Consider the following 22,301-nt stretch of genomic DNA (forward strand, 5'->3'; position numbering starts at 1 on the left):
GTGTGTGTGTGTGTGTGTGTGTGTTGTCGTCTTCTTTTTGTTTTGTGAAATTTTGGATAATTTTATAATGACCCAATATAAAAAAGTAATTTGCTGGTAAAACTTGTAGTCTGAGTTGAACATTAAGTGTTTTTAACTTTGATGTTTCCTGTAGAAAACAATATATCATTAACTAACAACATGACACACCTCCAACAAGACAAACATGTTAATGTCTTCTTACTTCTTTTCCAGTCACCTGTGAAGAACGGAAACCCCTCTTCCTCATTATCCTCTTCCTCTTCCTCCTCCTCCTCCTCTTCCTCCTCCTCTTCTTCTTCCTCCGTCTCGGGACTGACCTCATCCTCACTTGTCTCTATGGCAACCATCGCGGCAGGAGGGCTCAGCAGCTCTGGGGGCAACAGTCATCACGGCAGCTCGGGGGGTCTCCTCTCCAACACTTCCGCTGGCAGCTACAGCAATGCCACCCAGCAGCAGCCGCACCCGTCAGCACAGCAACAACAGGCCAAAAACTTAGTTAGCTCCACCTCCTCAACTCCAATCTCTATCCCCATCACCTCCACCAACAGCCATCTGGTCTCTTCTGCCCCCTCTCCACCCAACGCCATCACACAGGGGCTCTTCACTTCAACCTCCCAGCCCCAGTCTCTGTCCGGGCACACACCAACCTCCAACAGTCTTGGCCTCAGTCTGGGCCTCTCGCTGGGGAAAGGCGGCATGTCCAGCTCGATCACCACCAGCCCAATGTCCGGGAGCCTTGGCTTGTCAGGGATGCCGGCATCCCTGAGCACCATGGCGAGCCTTCTGTCGGGCTCCACCCCGGCACCCTACGCTCAGGCAGCTGCCTCAGGAGCAATCGGCTCTGGCCTGCCTGGCTCTCTTGGCGGCATCGGCATCAGCCCCACGACAACCAACAGCACAGTGGGCTCCATCGGCAGCGGAAGCATCACAGTCGGCGGGCCGACGTCCTCAACAGGAGGTCTGCTGGGCCCAGCTCCAGGGCTGACCAGTGTCGGCTCAGGGATTCTGGGTCTGAGTTCCGTTCAGTCAGGGGTGCAGGTGTCTTCCTTGGTGTCACTGAGCCCAGTAGGAGGTTTAGCGCCAGGTAGCGGAGTGGGAGTCATTGGGAGCAACGGAGGCAGCTCGGGATCAGGGGGGAGCGGAGTGGTGGGAGGAAGCTCGTCACTCTCCATCAGGCCGCCAAGCCAACAGAAGCAGAACGGTAGCACTAGTGAGTATCGAGTTAAAGGACAACGATCAGTGCTCTTTCATATTCTTTGACATTTATTTGTTCTCTCTTTTACTCCTCTTCTTACATCACAGGTTACAGCGCTGTGGTAGCAGACAGCACAACAGACTCCGCCCTCACCAGTGCCAGCCAATCACAAAGCAGCCAACCCTCATCTTTGACCTCCACAGCCAATCAGCCGTAAGTATGACAAAACAAGTTGACTGTCAGTAGGGATGTTTCTAACAACTTATGTCCGCAGTGTTAAAGGGGAAGAAAGAATCAGTCATCAGCACATGTATTATTATATAATTTAAAAGTGTACATTAATAACAAAAAAATTTAATAATAAGTTTAATATACTAGTATTTCTGGTGCCGACTAGCTATGGTAACTGTCATGTAGAATTATGGGAATATGGGTTAAAAATCTCATGTTGAAATAAATCTCGTGAACATCCAAAATCATTTTCCCAGGTTCACCTTCCCACTCTTCTCGGGTTTTATTTGGGTCTCCCCTTTTTCATCCTTTCTCTCATTCTCTTTCTCTCTCTCCAGTAAGGACACTGGTCCCAGTTTACTGGGCTCACTAAGTTTGTCATCCAGCTCCCCGTCGCCAGCCTTCTACAGCGAGGCCAAAACGGTGAGCGGCGGCAGCCTTCTGAACGGGCCACTGTCCTACTCACAGTCCTCCGACAGCATCAAGGTGAGAATTCACACACACACACACACACACACACACACACACACACACACACACGCACACAAACTCAGGCCCCAGTTGTAACTGGTATTAAAACGTGTTTTTCTATATCCAAATAATCCAAATACAGATTGCTTTTTATGGCAAGTGTAAATGGGGCAACTAACATAAACTCTGTGTTACTGTCTCACAGTCTTACAGCTGCTGATTTATAATGATGTCATTTTAATTAACATGTTTTTTTCCATCTTTGTGTTTTGCGATTGATGGATAGCACTACAGCTAAGAATAAAATGTGTCTTTGATTTGTGGGGTGAACTGTCCCTTTAAACAACTTTTTATATGTATGGGTTTTTTTAGCAGTTCTGACGGCTCAGATCTTGTGCTGTATGTCAAAACATTTTAGAATTATGTGTCACTGGTTATTTTTCCAGTTGGCATATTAAACATTCCGGCTCACTTCATGGCCAAAAGTATGTGGACACCTTTGCATTACACCCATGTGTGAGCATTGCACACCGTACTTGAAAACCCTGAGTGTTCATCTGCTGCTCTAACAGCCTCCACTCTTCTGGGAAATTTTCTCAGAAGACTTGGGAGCCTAGCTGCAGAGATTTGTTCCCATTCAACCACAAGAGCATCAGTGAGGTGCAGCAATGACATTGGGTGATCAGATCTGTCTCATAATCGGTTATCCAGTTCATCCCAAAGGAGCTGGATGGAGTTCTGTGCAGGCCGGTCAAGTTTTCCACATCAAACCGTTATCTTTATTCACAGAAGCATTGTCATGTTACAACAGGAAAGGAAACTTCCCAAACAGGTTGACACAAAGTTGGAAGCACAATTGTGTCCAAAATATCGCTGTCTGCTGTTGGCCATATAGTGTAGTTCTTTTGCTCTCCGTGTCATTCGGGTATGAAATACTCTCGCTCCTCAGCTGCCTGATGTTACATCACAAGCATCTTTGAAAGGAGACGACAGAAAGAAACAAACAACGAAAAGCAAAAGTGATTTTCATGACAACATTATCACTGGTGCGGGAGCTGGAGTTCCTCCGTAGGGGCAGGTACGCTAACAGTGCGCTCACAGTCCAGTAGAATCTGTTTTCCCATGAGTCTCCTTGTCTGTCCTCATCAGCCCCAAGAGCCTCTGAGCAGCCTGAAGTCCATGGCCGAGCGAGCAGCACTCAGCTCAGGGATGGAGGGAGACATGCCCTCCCTGCACCTCACCCCAGGTAACACACACACTCCCACACACACACACACACACACACACACACACACACACACACGTACCTTGATAAAAGGAGATAGAGGGTTGCCACAGAGCAGAAATAGAAAAGCAGTAGTTTAATGGAACAAAATGTCATCTCACCTCCCACTCTCAGCCTCCTCTGAACAAAAACTGCTGATGATATTATCAGCCCTGACTCAACTTCTGTACTCTTTGTCTCTCTGACTTCAAATCCCAAATCCCTCCCCCTTCTGCACATCCTTTTTTCACTTCTCCAAATACCTAATTTCCTTCACCATCACCCCTTTCACCTCTCCCTGTTGCTTTTCTGACTTTAAGTCTCTGTCTCCTGCTTTCTTTTTTCAGACATCTTTCCCAGCAGCACTACGGCCCCCTCAGGCCCCCCGTCAGCACCTCAGCCCTCGCAGTCAGAGGTCAGCATCCCCCCATCGTTGGGGGTCTGCCCGCTGGGGCCGGTTCCCCTGTCCAAAGACCAGCTCTACCAACAGGCCATGGAGGAGGCAGCGTGGACACACATGCCCCACCCGTCCGACTCCGAGAGGATCAGGTGCAGTCAAATATTTACGTTTTCCCCCACACACATAATAAAATAAAATAATAATAATAACATATATAATAAACACACTGCACTCAGCCAGAATAGTTGGAAACAGTACACTCTTTGCCAGCAGGATGAGGTCAAATCTTGACTGTGAAGGCTCCTTACACGTTTGTTGTAGACAGCTGCGTATGAGAGAACGTCCAAAGGGAAGAGAGGAGAGAATTCCTGCACATTGTCCTTTAACTTGGAATAAAGTTTATTTTAGAAAAACACAATGTTTCAGTCCTTAGGCCTTCGTCAGGTAAAACTGTTGTGGAGGAAGTACACAGGCTCTTAACTTGAATTAAAGTATCAATACCATGATGCATCCAAATACGTAAAACAACAGAAATATCATCAAGGACAGGAAACTTAAACTATAGTGTTAACAATACTGTTAACTAACTTTCATTTATTATCAGAACACGACAAATATTTGCCAAACAGTGAAACATTTTACAAATCTGAGGTAGATTCAAAACAAATATAAGAAATTTTAATTCTGATCAGGAGCATGTGAAGTCTTTGCACAGATGGTTTAAAACATTTTGAAAATGTTTAAGCTGACAACTTAAACGAAATGATTTGACAGACGAACAATCTCAGTATCTCGTAGTTTTAAATGCACAGTGTGTGATTTCTTCCATTTCTCAATTTAAAAAAAAAATGAGAGATGGACTTTGATGACATCGTAAAGTAGTGTGGGATAATTACCTCCTATCTGATGTGACTCAGAGAAATCATCTTCACAGACAAGTTGATGTATTAAAGTTTTATCCATGTTCCATTTATTCACGTTGGGTCATTTCATTCTAATGAAACAGCTGCAGCTAACATACTGCTAACTTGCTAACTTATTCTAGAATTTTGATTTTAGAAATTCCCAGACTTCATCACTTTTAATGTTAAATTTTAAAAGAATGTGTGAGAGTCTGATAAAAAAATGATATATGATATAAACACAACACAGTGTCTCAAATTGTGTTTCAGTTTAATAGTTACTGAAGTTTTTTACTTTTTTTTTGGGCAGCTTATTTCCCTTTCTGTTACTGGGAGCTACACGTGTGACAGGAACTTGTTGTTTCATTTTGACGCAGATAATGAAACATAAAATCTGTCCTCAGACAGGACAAAGAGCCTCAATCACTGATCTGAGCAAACACACATCCTTGAAAAATCTTCTGCATTTAATTGTTGAATTTCCATTGTTTGTCGAAGCTTTCATGATGCAGAGATTTAAAGAGAACTTGTTCCAGACTCTGCAGCTTTTCTTTGTCATCCAACTGAAATCACAGAGCCACAGCTCGAATCAGTCGCAGCACGCAGTTATTTAATACAGGGAATAATGTGGACATAATGAAAATCACACCACTGTATTTGATATGTATTTAGTGCTGTCTAATACCCTCAGTAATGCAGTAATGTAGATACCTCCACACAGTCAGAGGACATTATGCTGGTTCTGTATCTACAGTGCAGTCAGCCCACACAGATACAATTGACATTTAAATCTGAACACTCAAACCCTCTTGTCCCACAGTACCTGTTGTTTTACAGCCAGAGGAGAGCCACACACACACACACACACACACACACACACACACACACACACACACACACACACACACACAGCCTGCAGGGATTTCTTCTTTGGTGTTAAAACAAGACTATGATGTCGACAGTCAAGTGAAATCTCCCACGTTTCTTAATAACTTTGCTTAATTTCCAACTCAAGGATGGACAAAATATCTACACATGAACATGTTGTATCACCTCCTCTTGCAATATGTTATAGATACAGTAGTACAGTACAGTTCATGAGATTTTGTAGGTCAGAAAGGTAGGTGAGGTAACATATTTTTCCTCCATTGTTGTTGTTGTTCAGCACTTCTACCTGTAAGATGTGATGGCTGGTCTTTGTGGTAGGTTTTTAGTCTCACACCTCCTCTACTGTGATTAGATGGCTGGGGAAAAAAATGACAGGGATGAACGCAGCGTTTCACACAAAGTTGACGTGGAAAAACAACTGCAGACATACAGCGCTCGTCACGCTGCTGCTGTTTGTAGCATTGTGTAAACACATGGTGCTCACAAATGCAAAGAATTAACAAACTATGCAGGCCTCAGGAAAAATACTTTTTGAGTCGGGGCCGAGCTGTCGCTGCAGCTGCACTTGTCGCCATTTTTCACATGTTCTTATGTGCTGGTGGGGGTTCTTCCTCTTCCTCTGGCATTTAACAGCAGACTAAAACACATGTCTGCGTATGTGCTGCCTGATCAGCTTCAGAAGAATTGCATCCCCCATAACAACGGCACTTGAGGAAAAAAAAGTCTAGTACCATCATGCTTTCCAAATGTTGTCATCGACTTGGTACCTGAGTATTTGTTACATTTGTGTCTGTAACATATCGTATCGTGAGATATTCTGTGACTACTTTTGTCAACACACTTTGTTATTCATACTGCTTAATTTTAAGTAATCATATTGGTACACGAGGAGTGTGTTAGTCAGATACTTTAACTCACTAGTGATCAGTCTCAAACTTCCTGCTCGTTCGTGGCACTAGATCATTAGTTCTGGTACACACTGACCTGGCAGCCTAATGGAAGCAGAAAGGACAAACTGGGTTTGTCACTGATCTAAAAATACATGGTTTGGATGGAAAAGTGCATCTGGGCAGAGTGAGCTCCACTGAGGTAATTTTCCTACTTTTGCTCCCATCAGGGAGGAGAATCTGTCCGACCGTCTGACTAATGGATCAGTTAATTAGTCCCAAAACATTCATCAAAAACATTCAATACAGCCTGACCGACATTTAGAGTGTGTGGCTTTGGATTAGCAAATTAGTCTACCTCAGATTTGAGGCAGTGTGATGATGATATATAGTCTGCTTTCTTTTATAGCCTTTTTTTTTTAAATCTATTTACAGTCTATAGTCTGTTTTTGCAATCATGATTCACAGGTAAAGTCACAACACTGTAATATTACAACCCTTGATAGTGATTTCTGAAATAACTGATATTACAGCCTGAAATTAGCTCTCCACATTATCATATTGTCCACTTCCCATACTTGAAGAGTTATTCTATAGTTGTTGATAAATGGAGCAAGTTCATTTTGTTATGTCCCAGGTGCTGCACCAATTATACACATTAAAGTGTGTTTACAGGTGTTGGGGAGCACTAAAAATTTGTATAAAGCCTTTCTTGTCTTGTCATAGAATGATCCAGCTGCATTAAAACTGATAAACTCAGTCAGTGTTGGTTGAACTGAAGATTTTAAGTTTGAAAATAAAAAAATTGTGGGGTTAGAAAGAAGTGAGCTCACCTGACTTTGTAGGTCATTTCTGCTGCAGGCTCCAGGCTACATCAGCTGCTACTAGCATAACACTCTTCAAACACATCGTATTGTGAGTAATGTAGCTTTTGTTATTAGTGAATTCACAACCAGCAGGAATATAATACGAAGTCTTGGAGACATTAACAACGTTAGCAACCAAGATTACATGTTTCCCTGGCGTTAGCATGTAGCTAGGTGTATCGGTGTACTTTCAGTTGGGGACTGACTTCGAGTGTGTCTCAAATCGCATCATACTTACATTAGTACACTTCAGTGTACAACACTATGTACACTACCTGCTTCTTGCATGGCGCACTTATTTCATCACTGAACAGTCACTGATTGGACTCCTTATTTAAATCCTGAACCAGCAGGTTTGATTCACAGATTGCGTGCTCTTGTTTTTTCACACCTGTTGAAAATGCCCATGTTCTTCCTTTTCATCAGTGATGTCCCACTAACCATCCCCCTGTGTGGATATTACAGGCAGTACCTGATGAGGAACCCGTGCCCCACCCTGCCTTTCCACCACCAGGTGCCACCGCCCCACTCTGACACTGTAGAGTTTTACCAGAGGCTTTCCACAGAAACTCTCTTCTTCATCTTTTACTACCTGGAGGTAAGCCTGTGTGATTTAGTGTCGGAGTCATGATATCAAAACACAAGCTGCATCATTCTGGAGATTAATGTTCTGCTGCAACAAAGTTTGACAAGAGAAAAGGATTCAGTGTCAGAGTACAAAGATGCACAATACAGATGTTAATCTCCAAATAATTAATGGAATGTGTTATTGAACATTATATGCAAAACTTGCTCGTGTTCTTACTAATTACATTTTTTCTCTCTGTACTACTCTCTGCATCTATTCTCTTCCTCTGCCACCTATCTTTGCTTTTCTTTTCTCGTTTCTCCCATCTTCTTCTTCTTCTTCTTCTTCTTCTTCTTCTTCTTCTTCTTCTCCTTCTCCTTCTCCTTCTCCTTCTCCTTCTTCTCCTCTGCAGGGCACTAAGGCCCAGTATCTGGCAGCCAAAGCCCTGAAGAAGCAGTCATGGAGGTTCCATACAAAGTACATGATGTGGTTTCAGAGGCACGAAGAACCCAAGACCATTACAGATGAGTTTGAGCAGGTCAGCTTCACATCTTCCACCTCTAGTGATAAGAAAGATCATTTCAGGCCCACACCAGTGTTTCTGCATGTTAAAGCCTTTTTAAACCATATTGTGGTGTTTCAGAAAATTTGATGAAGTCTTTGCTGTTCTAGGCAGTCGTTGGTTTCTGTCCATTTCTGTGCATTATGAACACCTCTTAAGAGCCTCTCAATAGAGCTGTATGTCAATTTGTGTGTGCCACAGAGAATATGATGTAATTATTATGAAGTTGTTCAGTGCAGATATGTAACATTTAAACACCTTTACAAACATTTTAACCTTGCACATAAACTGCATTACTAACCAGTCACAGTATAAGATTGATAAGATTTTGGAGAGGCTGTGGCCAAGGAGGTAGAGCAGCCATTTAACCCAGATTGCTCCTGAGCAGGTTGAACCTTGCATAGTAGCGTCGGCCACTAGGTAATGAATGTGGGTGAATGATGTGAATGTTGTCTGTAATGCACAGGCAGCGACTGCTAGCTTAGACTAGAAAAGCGCTATATATAAATGTATTTACCATTACGACAATTAATGCAGATGGATAACAACACCTCATGAACTGATTGATTGCTGATTGATTTTTATACTCTGCGGTTATGAATGGAAACCAATGACTGTCTGAAACAGAAGAAAAATACTTTCAGTATTTTAAGCTGCACAGCATTCATTTGAAAATAAGAAAAAATGTTTTTTGCCGGTCCCATCCGATGTACAAGCTTGAACCAGTTAGATTTTATTTAGAACCGACATTTCTCATGACACATTCTGGCAAAATTAAAAAGTAGCCTACAGTTATCAGCCTGTACTGATGGCGTCACAGTGCTAAATCCAACTTGTATTGCATTAGTAAAAAGCAATATGACAACGTGATTTATATAATGTTTTTGTTTATAAACTGACTCATAGAACCACCAGTGTCTGACAGACCGTGCTCAATATACTGCAGAGCCGAGGCCAGCAACATGAAGGAGGTCAAATCTCAGTAGAGGTGGCATGGGGGAAGATGCGCACGGTGCAAGTGTATTTGCCTTTTAGGGGGATGAGAAAAGACAAGAGGGCTCTCGCAAGCCCCTTATATATACATCCTGCTGAAGGTGGGAGTGTTGCGTAGTTATTCCGCTTCGGCATTCTGTATAAATCGTGCAAACACAGAATGTGCAGTTTCCTACATTTTTTCAATTGAAGTCCTGCGACCGACTGTTAATGTCCAGTGTTTCCCTGCTGGGAGTGGCTCTGATGAGATGTTATCTTACTCACAGTAAAACTTTTTTCCAGAGCAGGTTTGATTGTATTTCTGCCAGGTCGTTCATCAGTTACTCAATCATGCTTTTAAATTCTTCTTCAGGGAACATACATTTACTTTGACTATGAGAAATGGGGCCAGCGGAAGAAGGAAGGCTTCACGTTTGAGTACCGGTACCTAGAAGACCGAGACCTCCAGTGACCTGCAGAGAGGAAGACCGACATACAGACAGACAAGCAGACGGCTGAGGAAGTGAGAGAGGGACAGACGGATGAAGAACACACGAATGAAGAAGGGTGCTCCACCTGCGGACATTCCTGGATTTGACCTCAGCTGGTTGGGGAGATGTTCGCAATGGAGGGGGTCGAGCGGGTTTGCAAAAACAACCCCTCCCTCCCTCCGACCCTCCAACTCTGCCTCATCATCCTCACCACGGCAGTGATTACTCCTCCAACCCTGTTATCCATCCTCCTCCTCCTCTCCACCCCTCCTCTAGGCCTTTTATTTCCATGTTTTCATGAACTGGGACTCTCTTTAAAACAACAAGACTTTGGTTTGTTTTGGCAGTTAAGACACAAGAAAAACACACCTAATAATCAGACGTTCGTGTGCTTTTCCCCTCTGTGTTATTTTCTTGTGTTGGCTTTAAAACGTTTGCTTATGTTAGCCCATTAAGGAACCAAAGATAATTGGTTAATCATACAGTACAGACTCTGTCCCCTTTCTGAACAGACTTAAACAGGGAGCGAGTGTAGAAGCCTCAACACACACACACACACACACACACACACACACACACACACACACACACACTAAATCTGTGTCGGTGCTATAGTATGTCTGCAGCAGCAGGGCAGGATTCAGGTGAAAAATGTGACTTCTGTAAATCCGGCGATGATCAGATGATGTGAACTGACTCGAGATCAGCCAGGTCTTTCCCACTACAGGAACTTAACGACCCGTAACCTGTCGAGGATCAGCTGCCAGTGTATGAGCCACACATTGCTACTAAACAGCATCTGAGTGTGAGTTATTGGAAAGGCGATGCCACGAGGAATAACTGGGCTAACTGTGTTTTTTTAACACAGTATATCATTTTTCTCAGCGGTGCTACAGACAATAGAAATGTGGTGCTAATATGAACTTTCTTTTGCATTTACATTTGTTGATTTTTAAGGCTTAAGTATTAAATCAATAGAACAGCTCTCTCAACAGTCAAAACATTTTAAAAGTTACTTGTTACTCTGCGGTAAAACTAGCTCGCTGTTGGAAATGTTACATAATTTTTGAAAAATCTCATGCACAAACATCACTGAGTTATGTAAATAAACTTTATTACGGAAGTATAATGCATTCACTTGAGAAATAAATCTGCTTTTGTCTTGAATAATGAGATTATTATCTTGTTGATATAGAAAAAACAAACTGATTTTTTTCCAGCAGAAACTTTTCTCAGAATTCTGAGATCTGACGGCGCCCCTAAAATCCCAAAAGGTGATAGTTTTTGTATTTTGTGCACACAAAATCAAAATATCACACAAAATATCCTCTTCCAGGACTTCAGGGGCAGCATAAGTTATTTTTTCTCATGTGAATGCATTACACTTCTGTAGATAATGGACTCTCCAACGCTGTGCAAACAATCAGTTTGGACGGACAGAAGCATATTGAGGCAGCAACAGACCTAAACCTAAACTTCCTTAAACTTCCACATCTAAAAACATATCCTGTATTATTAATTGTAGTGTTTGCTGTGTCACAGCTGCAGTCCTTCCTTCCTGAGAGAACCGTCAGTACCGCCTCCTGAGCAGTCACCCCCTAAAGCGTCTACATCTTATGGTATGGGTTGTTAAGTTCTTATAAGCGTTCTCTTCTAAGTTTGATCTCTAAACAAATCATCCACAAACTGAATGAGTTTTTTTTTTTGCGCGATTCAGGTCACAAAACATGATCAACCTTGCGCTCAGATGTCCCTGTGGGCTGGTAAATGTCAAGTTGAGGTAGATAAAAGGAAGCTTACAGAAGTCTAATGCGTTCATTTGAGAAGAAAAAATTGCCCTGTTTCTCTAAATTAATGAGATAATCTTTTTAATTCAGAAAAACAAGCATTTTTGAGATTCTCATTTTAGAGAAAAAAAAAAAACAAGCAGCATTTTGATGCTTGATTTATACTCCTGCAGCTGTGCACCTATGCATGCTGTGCAGCCTAGTGCAGACTCCTCTTGTGCACCCCAGGCATACGTGGTACAGCGACCTCCTCTTGTGCACCCCAGGCATACGTGGTACAGCGACAAGTTGCGTAACGTGGTTTCACACATGCGTGATGGGACCAGAACTGTTTGGAGCTCTGACGTCCAATCAAACTTCTGTGACGTCTGCAGTACCTGACGTGTAGTCACATTTTGTGTGGCGCATCTCTGCAGCTCTCTGCAGGCTGCGCACACCATCTCTGTGGCTCTGCACAAGCTTTTTTGTTGAAGTATAAATTAGAAAACATCAAGATCTCATTAATTCTGGAAAAAAAAGGGCAATTTTTTTTCCCTATAAAAACTTTTCTCAGTATTCTGACATTATTAATCTTGTTAATTCAGAAAAGTGAATGCATTACACTTCTGCGGTACCTAAATAATGTTGCTCTCCTGCCCTCCTGGCGCTGCCACAACGAGAGCTTGTTGAGCTTCATCGCTTCAACACTAATGAATCACAACTGACCCTTGAACCAGCAAACCTGCCTCTGGTGTGCAGTTGCCTTGCCTCGACTCAACCCGACTGCCTTTAGACGTAACACAGACACATCCGTCTGCTCACCAGGGTCGAAAATAAACACCACCACCAGCCAAATGTGGGTAAATGTTGGTCGTAGGTGGCACCACAGGCCTCTCTAACTCTTAATCTTTCAGAGGTGGAGTGGTAAAAGTGGCTAGTTCATATTGTGAATCCTCCAGTTGCTGCAGTGTAAAAATATCCCGCCCTGCCTCCTCCCATCGAGCCACGGTGGAGGAGTGTGACAACACAGCCTGAGAGGTGTTGGTAGTAACTGTCTTTTACCTGGTGGGCAGTGTTATGTCACAGCACTTTTAGAAGAAAGAGATCACACTTAGAAAATTAGGATGTATGTCAGAATTTTATTTTAAGCTCTGCGTTTGGTCCTCAAGCTTTCACAAGTGTTTAGGGCTTTAAATTAAAGGGTCAGTTCACCCAGATTACATAAAAAATGAACATATAACACATTTTTCTCCAGTGGTATGTCGTCATACACAAACTGATTAGCCCATGTTTTGGGGTATTTATGAGATTCTCCCTCGTCTGCAACACAGTGGAGGTCATCTTGAGGAAGTCTGTCCTCTCTTTCTTGCCAAGCGAGATAGATGAGTAGATTGAAACCTCTCTCATGTCTGAGAGTGATATCGATCTTCTCATCACTCTTGGCAAGAAAGCAAATGAAGGCATTTCCCAAAATGACTGAACTGTTTCTATAACTGTTGTATGAGGTACTTATCCATAGTCAGTGTACCACATACATTAAGTGTCAGTTGGCGTGTCCCCAGTTTGGAGAAGCAGGCTGGAGTACCAACATGGAAGCTAAGCAATGTACTGCTGTGGACATGAGGTAGCAACAAAATATATTTTAGCCACCTAAAATAAGTCAATATCTGTTCTTATGTTATTAAATGTATGCTATATTTAGAATATTTTCACTCCTTGACCCTTCTGTGAGACAGTGATTTCCAACGGGATGAAGCCGTTACATTACTCTCTTTTCATAGCCAGACTCCATTGAGAAAAACAGTGATTTAACATTGCTGAACACAGGAGCTGCTGGTCTACCGCTGCCTCAATCTGTTATCTTGTTTGTGTTATTGTGTGACTTTGGCATTTAAAAGAGTTAATTCGGATGCACCAATGTCACACAATATCACAAACTAACAAACAGATTGAGGCAGTGGTAGACCAGCAGCTCCCGTGTTCACACAGTAAAATTACTGTTTTTGTCAATAGAGTCTGGCTTTGAAGAAAGAAAAGACGGGGAGCTAAAGCCGTTACTGGCTTCCTCGTCGTAACCGGCTGTCTGACAGAAAGGTAAAGCGGTGAAAGTATTCTCAGTGTTGCGTACACTTTGACATTGATTGTTTTAGCTGGGATTTTTTTTTTTTTTTAGGTGGCTAAAATATGTTTTGCTGCTGGCCCCCATCCGCAGCAGTACATTGCTTAGCTTCTGTGTCAGCATTCCTGCCTGTTTCTCCAAACTGGGGGCGTTCTGACCACCTTTAACTGTATGTGGTACACTGACTATGGATATGTACCTCATACAACCCCACTTAAAAAAATCCAGACTACCCCTTTAACATTTGCTAATCAGTCGGTAAAGAGCAGATAAATCCCATCATGCTGCTGCTGACATGCCAACACTGTTTGTATCTCAAACCTGGACGAATAAAAGCAGAATTACCTGCATGATTACATACAACTAGCAGTATGTAGGAAAACGTTACCGTCAGTATTTTTTGGTGATTATTTTGTGTGCGTGGGTGTTGGATGCTACCAGCAGCTGGATGGACAGTTAGTCCTGTTAGTCTCCCACCAGCCTCCCTCCCTCCCTCCTCTTCTCTCTGTGCTGAAGAGCACAAACTGAGCAACACCAGCACTGCTGCCCACATCTCCTCTGTCCTCCAGCTCTCTGCTTCATGTTTACACACTGACTGGGCACACAATAAACACACACACTGCCCAGTTCTCACTACCAACAAGTCATGGTGTTAGCTTTTTTCCACATCCTGAACTCTGCTGCCAACACATAGCAGCATATTTTTTCTGTATTTTGTTATTTTTATCACCCCAAACACTTTGAGTTTTTCCCTCTTCCTCTCTCCGTGGGCCAGCTCCCTCCTCCTCTCTTCATGGTAGATATTTCCTTTATTTCTCAGGAAGTATTTGATAGATCAATTTAACGAGGAAATGTATCCGCCAGCAGCTTCCGTCTCCACAGCACAACAACAAATAAATTAATCTTCCCTGACAATTTCGTACCAAAATTTTAATTGTTATCAGTCACTCTCTTGACCTGCCAGTGTCCCTTTCCATTTCACCAAAAAAAGCTTTTTTTGAAATGCAAATATTATCCTCCAATGTTTGGAGCACCTGGACGAGAGACCATCTTTATATTTTGTTGGATTAATTGTAGTAGATTATTTTTTCAGAGACGGGGAAAGCATTTTAAAACCCAGAGAGTGAGGACCCCTGTTGTGTTTTTCTTTTTTTTTAAAGATCAATAACTTCTCAAGAGGAGTGTGGGGTGTTTTTATAGCCAGACAGACAGACAGACGGACAACTCTACACTTATTCACTTGACTGACTGACAGTCCTGCTTTTAACCTTTGTGTTTACTTTTTTTTTTTTAACAAGCGGAAGGGATGAGAGGTCAATCCGAGAGCTGAAATGTGAATCTCTCTCTGCCCCTTGGAAAAAGTGTTGTATAGACTCTCATTCTTCAAACCTCTCCTTTGTTTTTTGTTTGTTTTTTTTTGTTTTGTTGTTGTTGTCGTCAGACAGCATGGAGTAATGACACTTGCAAAGTGGCGCTGACAAAGAAAATAAAATAATGACATAACCGTGAATAAAGGATTGTAAAATATTAATAAAAGAAGTACTTTTCAGAAAACTGCACTCGTGTGATGGTTTGTGATCAATTTCACATATGTTCACGTTAATAAGATAAACATATAGAGATGTAACAGGTCTGTAGATTGCCAAGAGCAGAGGTGTGGACGTCAGTCACATGACGTAGACGTCAAACTGCTAATTTGATGACTATTGTATATTGTATCAAAAGGTCTTATCCTACTACAGTGAACTCCATCAGAGGTGATACACAGCTCTCAGCCCTTTGAGACGTTTGACTCTCCAACAGTGAGCATTAATGTTAACTCAACAATGGTCCTGCTGTTGCTGCTGCACTTCTGGCTCTGAAACACTCTGCAGCAGCACATTACTGCTGCACCTGTCACTTCACCGGTGAACAGCAGAGCATTATACTGTACCTGTCATACTGTAAGTGTGACTGCATTATGTGGTGCTGTATGGAACAATAAAGCTTTAATGAAGCTTTAGTGGGAGAGGCTGGGAACGTCCTGCTTGTTCTCAGAGAAACACATTAGCAGGACACATTTCTCCATCTTTGTTGCTCTGACTCTTTTCTGCAGCCACAGATGGCTTGTTTTCAACAGATGTGGAAAGTAGCAATGTACATTCATTTTCCAGGTTCATACTTGTATTTTGGATTTCTACTCAAATATGTTTACACGCTCAAAATAAAAAAATACCCTGCTCAAAAAATTAAGAGAACACTTAAATCTTACAACGCAACAAATCATACCTGCCAGTCATGGTATTCTCTGGTGGATGCCAGTCAAGCTGCACGGTGCTGGGCTGTGAGCACAGGTCCCACTAGAGGCCGTCGGGTCCTCATGCCACGCTCATGGAGTCTGTTTCTGACAGTTTCGTCAGAAACATGCACACCAGTACCCTGCTGGAGGTCATTTTGTAGGGCCCTTCTACGGCCCTGTCCAGCTCTCCTCATTTAACACCTGTACTCCTGTTATCTCCTCCATGCTCTTGAGACTGTGCTGGGTGACACAGCAAACCTTCTTGCGACCGCACATATGGATGTGCCGTCCTGGAGGAGCTGGACTACCTGTGCAACCTGACTGGGCTGCAGGTGCCGCCTCATGCTACCAGTAGTGACAAGAACCAAAATCTTTACACCCAGGCATATTACCCTAGGAAAATGATTCAAAAATTGTGAAGAAATTAATAATTTTACCAACCAAGATTACAGGTTTCCCTGAAGTTAGCATGTAGCTACATGTAGCAGTGTACTCACAGCTTGGGAATAACTGACAGGGAGTACAGAGGGACTTTCTCCCATTAAAAATAAGCCATAAAAGCTTCTAAACACAACTGGACCTGTTCCAACAAAGATTACAGGTTTCCCTGACGTTAGCATGTAGCTACATGTAGCAGTGTCCCCCTTGTGCAACAGTATACTTTCACTCCCAAAGACATCTTTCAATTTTTGTGGACAATAAAGTTGTATTCTATTGTAGGCCTATTCTATACTGTTCTCTTTACTTTGTTGCATTTGTTTCTGCAGTTGCTTGTTACGTAGGGGAGAACGGTGTTGGTTGTCACACAGGTTTGCTGTCACAGTACTTATTACAGCCACACTAGAGGGCGCTGTGACATTATGTTGATATCAAACAGTTGGCCTGACGTACTGCTCATCTTGCACTCGTAATTTTGTGGAACACACACAAACACTGAGGTGAGGAGATATTTTGTCATTTTTATGGGTCAGAGTATTTTTTCATGTTGGTGTTGTTTTTGTATTAAAAGCTTGTAGGTTATTAGTCATTTAAAAATCAAACACTTATTGAAAAGTTGAAGGTAATAGCTTTGATTTTTGACTTTTAGCTAGCACGCTAAAGCTATGTGGTAGCTAGCTTAAATTGTTTGTCAAGAGCTGAGTTGGGGACGGTTGTCACACCTGTGACAGTTCAAAAAGACACTCAGCATGGCAAACATGTTATAGTCCATATGTGCTCTGGTATTTTTGATCACACACACACACACACACACACACACACACACACACACACACACACACACAATGTTACTTTAGTTCCTCATAAGAAAACAATGTTGTTACAGATTTCAACTTAGGCTGTTTGACATTCTAACTAAAGTTCTTGGTCATATTGTCATGGAGATGAATCTGTTCTAATCTCACTCTTTCATTTAATGTTATATTCATAATAAATTGTTATGACACAATGGTTTTAATAAAGACTAGACTTCTTTCAGCACTGTAAATTCCATCATGTTACTTCCCATGACAGAGGACAATTCAAACAAACAATCACCTGGTTTAAATTCATGCTTTAAACGCAAGGGGCACTAATAAGTACTATTAGAGAGGTGGTATTCATTTCAAAACTTATTTGGTGCTTCAATCTCAAAATAAAAAGTTACATTTTTTTTTTAATCTTTTGGTGGGGTTGGTTGTCACAATGTGTCAGAGTGTCTTTGATGGTTAATGACTTCTTGTTACAATAAGCTGTAAAAACAAAAGAGATACCCATTCAGAGCCAAGACCCTAAGCTTTCATTTAATGTAGGAAATATTTTGATGATGAGCAATTCACACAAGAGTATAAAGTGTGACACCCAACCTCGCTCTCCCCCAGTTCTAATCAGCTCTACTTGAACCTGCTGCAATATTAAAACATACAGTACAGTAAATGTACTTATACAGTATGTAATGCATTAGTAATGTGACACTCCATTCCAAGACCATTTTGCATACTGTATTCTTTTACTTTTAATAGTTCAAGCACGTGTTTCTAAATCATTCATCCAGAATTTTACTAAAAGATACTGTATGTATTTCAAAATCCCGTAAAGGTTCAGCACACAGGCCACAGCTTTACATGTTTTGACTCCATCACTTTGAACAGCTCACAAATACAGAAGCCAATTTCTGCCACTGTGATGACAGCAAAAGATCCTGTAAGTTGTTATAATGAGAAACATTCTCAAAATAATGACTTAATATTTAAAGTTTAACTTAATATTTCAAAATAATGACACGTTATTGTTTCAAAGTATTGTTTCCTTTTATGTAGAGATATTAAGTCAATATATACCATGTCATTATTTAGAAATACTAACTCATTCTTTTGAGAAAGTTTGCCATTATTATGAGATATCAATTCAATAGTTTGAGATACTCAGCCAGGGGTCAGCAACCTTTACTACCAGAAGAGACATTTTTGGTCCAAACAAATTAATTAAATCTGTCTGGAGCCACAAAATATATTTGAGCCTTATAATAAAGGTAAAACAGCTTTATTAAGTCTAATTTAGCATATCAACATTACTAATAGGTCACATCATTGATATGTTTTACCATTAGGTGGCTACTCTGCAGGAGGGTATTCATGAATATTTGGTACCTTGCAGCAAAAGTAAACAAATCTGTCTATGCACTGTTAAATTCAATATTTCCCTCCAAGACTTTTCCCTCCTGGATCTGAAATCCACAGCTAGCTTCGCTAAGGAGACTCAGGACAAGTCACCGCTCTTGATGTTCGGCAAATTTAGCAAAAAGGAGCCAGGCTGTAGACATAGCTGTGACTCACATTTTAGTTGACGGAATGTTTGATGCCTTGACAAAGGTCTGTGACCAAAACGTTGGCAAAATAAATGTTTCAAGTGAGAAGAAAGCGTGCGGGAGTCTTTCTACAAGTCTAGTTGACGAAATGTTAACACATTTTTTAAACTAGTTGTAGGCCTTTAGGCTACACATTTACAATTGGATAATGTAAAAATCACTTTACAGCAATGATATACGAAAATTAAAAAGTTCAAAAATAACCGTGATTTATTGACATGAAGCCGAATTTTTGGTCAACGCCACAGGGAGCCATTGGAGAGTGGCTAAAGAGCTGCATGTGGCTCCAGGGCCACAGGTTGCCTACCCCTGTACTAAGTCATAATTTTGAGATATGTCATTATTTCTGTCAAGTTTTTCATCATAATGACTTGCAGGATCTTATTTCATCAGCTGTTGGAAATGGACTTCCATACACATAAAACATACAGTAAGAGCATAACATAAAACCTGCTCCTAGTCTAACATGTTCAAATTGCTGGTTTTGTCCAAACAGCAGTCCAAAATGCAAAAATATTCAATTTACTGTCATGTTTAATAAAGAAAGGCAACAAATCCGCAGTATTGAGACGTTGGAAATTTTGGGGCATTCATGCATGAAAAATGACTCAAACAATCAATTACCAAAATAGTCAAATCATACAAATTCATTTCCTGTCAGATGACTAATGATGATGATTGATTCACTAATCGTTTCAGGTCTAGGCCAAACCACACTGTGGAAACTGACAGTGTTTGTTGTCTTGGTGCCATTCATTTTCATTCATTTGCCTATCCCAGCTGACAATGGACGACAGGTGGGGTACACCCTGGACAGGTCGCCAGACTTTCACAGGGCTGACACATAGAGACAGACAACCATTCACGCTGACACATAGAGACAGACAACCATTCACACTCACATTCACACCTACGGCCAATTTAGAGTCACATGTCTTTGGACTATGGGAGGAAGTCGGAGTACCCAGAGAAGACCCACACTGACACAGAGAGAACATGCAAAGTCTGCATGAGTTCCCCTGCTTTTAGGTTCGAGCACCCCCACCCCAGGTTCAAACCAAGAACCCTCTTGCTGTGAAGCGACAATGCTAACCACTGCACCACCGTGCTGCTGTCTTGGTGCCAGTGAAGTCCAAATGTCCCCACCTGGTTAACTGAATCCAACTAAAGGAGCAGGCTCTCCTGAGTTCACTCATAAATAATAATGGATGGCCACACTAACTACATTATACTAGTAGTATGTTAAATATATTAAAATGTTTACAATACGCTATAATAGAGTGCAGATGTGTGTTTATCTGTTGGTTGTCAACTGTGAGCACAAGTGAACAACAGTTTAGCAAACCACAGCACAAAATATGTTATAACTGTTGAAAAATACAGTATATTTACTTAAAATATCCTTATGGCTGCATACAGCTACATTAAGGTGTGTTGTAAAACCTTTATTAAATGTTATAATTTATTTTAAAAAAGGTATCCATGTCTGTATGTAATATAAATATAAAAATATTTAAGCCTTCAAAACCTGGAGCGACATCACTTTTCTTGTGCTGTTTTTGGACGCCTTTCGCAAGTATTGAAACCTTTGAACCCTGAGCAAATTGGTACGATTTCTTTCAGAGACTTGAAAAAAAGTCAATTTGCAACTTTTTTAAGCAACTGGAATACTCCAGGTCATTCCCTTGTTAGTTTGTTTGTTTTTAACTTTATTTTTTTAACTTTGTTTGTGTTTTTACTTTTCTCTTTTTACAATTTTTTTGGGGTGATTTTCTTCTTTCGTTGCTCATTGCCTTCTTCCCATGTTTGTGAAAGAAATCAAGCCACTTTGCTCAGGCTTCAAAGGGTTAAAGGGGCCCTGTTGTGCTCATTTTAAGGTTCTGTTTGCTCCAGTCAGTGGACGGTGCTTCATTTTGGCTCGCCTGTTTCCAACATGGCTGCAAGGTCACAAACGTTCTTATTTTACTGTTAAACAGTGCACTGAAATGTGTATATGAAAACATCTGAGGCAACAAATAGGCAACGCAGTAACAGTCTTTTCATTCATATTTGATCAGCACTGCCTCGTTTGACAGTTTAAGCACAGCAGTGATTCACATGATGAAGAGCTGTGTAAGGGGCCGTACACATGCTGCTTTTTTGTGCCCTCAAACTCACTGTTTTCAATGTAGACACGCGGCATGCACGCTTAAACACCAGAGCAATGCCATTGCAGTGCACACACTTTCCTAAGCACCTGTTTTTCAGCAGCACATACCATGTCATGTGATGAGGACCAACCAATCACAGCCAACAGATATCTTTCCCTTTATCCGTATCAGTCTGTGATTAATATGGAGAAGTAGTTCATATCACTTTGGTGCAGGGCTACCCAGAGCTTTACATCTGTCCCACAGACAATAGGCCTACACACTTATAATCAGCACTTGGAAGAAGATCAGCTCTGCACTCAGGATTTCAGGTAACTAGGCTATGATATAGTGCTTGGTGAGGTTGCTTAGCAACCTCAGATGCAACCTGCCGTCACGCTCTTGAAAGTAGCACCCGGCACCTGACCTTGCATATGTCAGGCGGTTAAGGTGCTGCATGTGTACCGCCCCTTAGAGACTCCCCCACGCTGATTGGATATTTATGTTCAGGTGTGGTGGATTCTTGCAAATGCCATTAGAAGCACTACAAGGAGGCAGAGAAACATGATTTTGTTTTTCACAGATTATCTGTCTCATGTACTGCTGTGTGGATGTAGTGACAAAAAAATTAGAAGTTAGCAGCTACAGCTTTAAGTGATAAACTCTGATCATTTCCTAACCTTCATTCATTAAAGGCGCTGTATGTAAGAATGTGGCCAAAACGGTTACTGCACTCAAATTCAAAATACTGCCGCGAGTCGTGTCCGCCCCCCCTCCCCTACAGATTCGAGGTTGCTGGACAGGACACGCTGGAGACTGATTTGTTTGCCCACGGGCGGCTGCCGTGGCAGGGCCGCGTCGCCGCATCCTTGATCTTCAGTTTTCCAGCAGACCATTCGAGCAAGTCCGGCTTCTCTGCTGCTAACGCTGCTGCTGGGATACAGCTGAGGAGGAGCCGGCTGCTCATTTTGGGACACTGCTAATGCTGCTTGCCGTGCTGCTGTAGCTCAGTCGTAACTGTAACTGATGCTGAGACTCTACTGACTGCGTGACTGGTAGACGGCGGTGGGTGGCGCAACAGGCCAAAACACAAATTCAAAACATAAACATGATTTGCGGACCGTAAAATTTTTTTTTAAATGCGAATATTCTGGCTGTACTATTGTTGTCGGTGAGATCAGTATGTTATATGAACATTATTCCTTAGTCTCTGTGACATATTAGGAGGATTTTACGACTATTTGCTTTAGATTTCTTACATATAGCTCCTTTAAAGAGATGCTCCTCTTCCTCACATATATTCACACCTTTTTTTCCCCAGAACACATTGCAGCGCTCTCTGTCGTCCACTGAGCGGCTCCTTCGCAGCTCCTTCGCAGCTACCAGGAGTTAACTGTGTTGCTGAAGGGCACCTCGGTGGTATGCTCCCCCCCCCCCCCCCCCCCC

The 22,301-nt window shown here is 41.9% G+C and overlaps 1 protein-coding gene and 1 long non-coding RNA gene across 7 annotated transcripts in view; one reads left to right on the plus strand and one right to left on the minus strand.

Annotated features, from left to right (window-relative positions):
• The window catches only part of LOC126384166 (CCR4-NOT transcription complex subunit 3-like), a 43,727-nt gene extending 33,977 nt beyond the window's left edge, over positions 1 to 9,750 (plus strand). For 2 of the 6 annotated variants that reach the window (XM_050035107.1, XM_050035108.1), the window contains exons 12-19: positions 235 to 1,231; positions 1,324 to 1,429; positions 1,786 to 1,933; positions 3,068 to 3,164; positions 3,503 to 3,731; positions 7,552 to 7,723; positions 8,106 to 8,231; positions 9,601 to 9,750. In XM_050035107.1, coding sequence (XP_049891064.1) covers positions 235 to 1,231; positions 1,324 to 1,429; positions 1,786 to 1,933; positions 3,068 to 3,164; positions 3,503 to 3,731; positions 7,552 to 7,723; positions 8,106 to 8,231; positions 9,601 to 9,699 — 1,974 coding nt within the window. In that variant the 3' untranslated portion in view covers positions 9,700 to 9,750. The remainder of the gene's footprint in view (positions 1 to 234; positions 1,232 to 1,323; positions 1,430 to 1,785; positions 1,934 to 3,067; positions 3,165 to 3,502; positions 3,732 to 7,551; positions 7,724 to 8,105; positions 8,232 to 9,600) is intronic. The other 4 variants (XM_050035110.1, XM_050035111.1, XM_050035109.1 and 1 more) reach the window with 3 other exon arrangements.
• Positions 9,751 to 11,174: 1,424 nt separating this feature from the next.
• LOC126384170 (uncharacterized) lies at positions 11,175 to 16,546 on the minus strand. Its single transcript, XR_007569236.1, has 2 exons — positions 11,753 to 16,546; positions 11,175 to 11,714 (listed from the first exon to the last, which is right to left on the minus strand). It is a non-coding gene; the product is annotated as an uncharacterized LOC126384170 (long non-coding RNA).
• Positions 16,547 to 22,301: the final 5,755 nt, after the last annotated feature.

The sequence above is a fragment of the Epinephelus moara genome, chromosome 22, assembly GCF_006386435.1.
Source record: "Epinephelus moara isolate mb chromosome 22, YSFRI_EMoa_1.0, whole genome shotgun sequence".
Taxonomy (NCBI): domain Eukaryota; kingdom Metazoa; phylum Chordata; class Actinopteri; order Perciformes; family Serranidae; genus Epinephelus; species Epinephelus moara.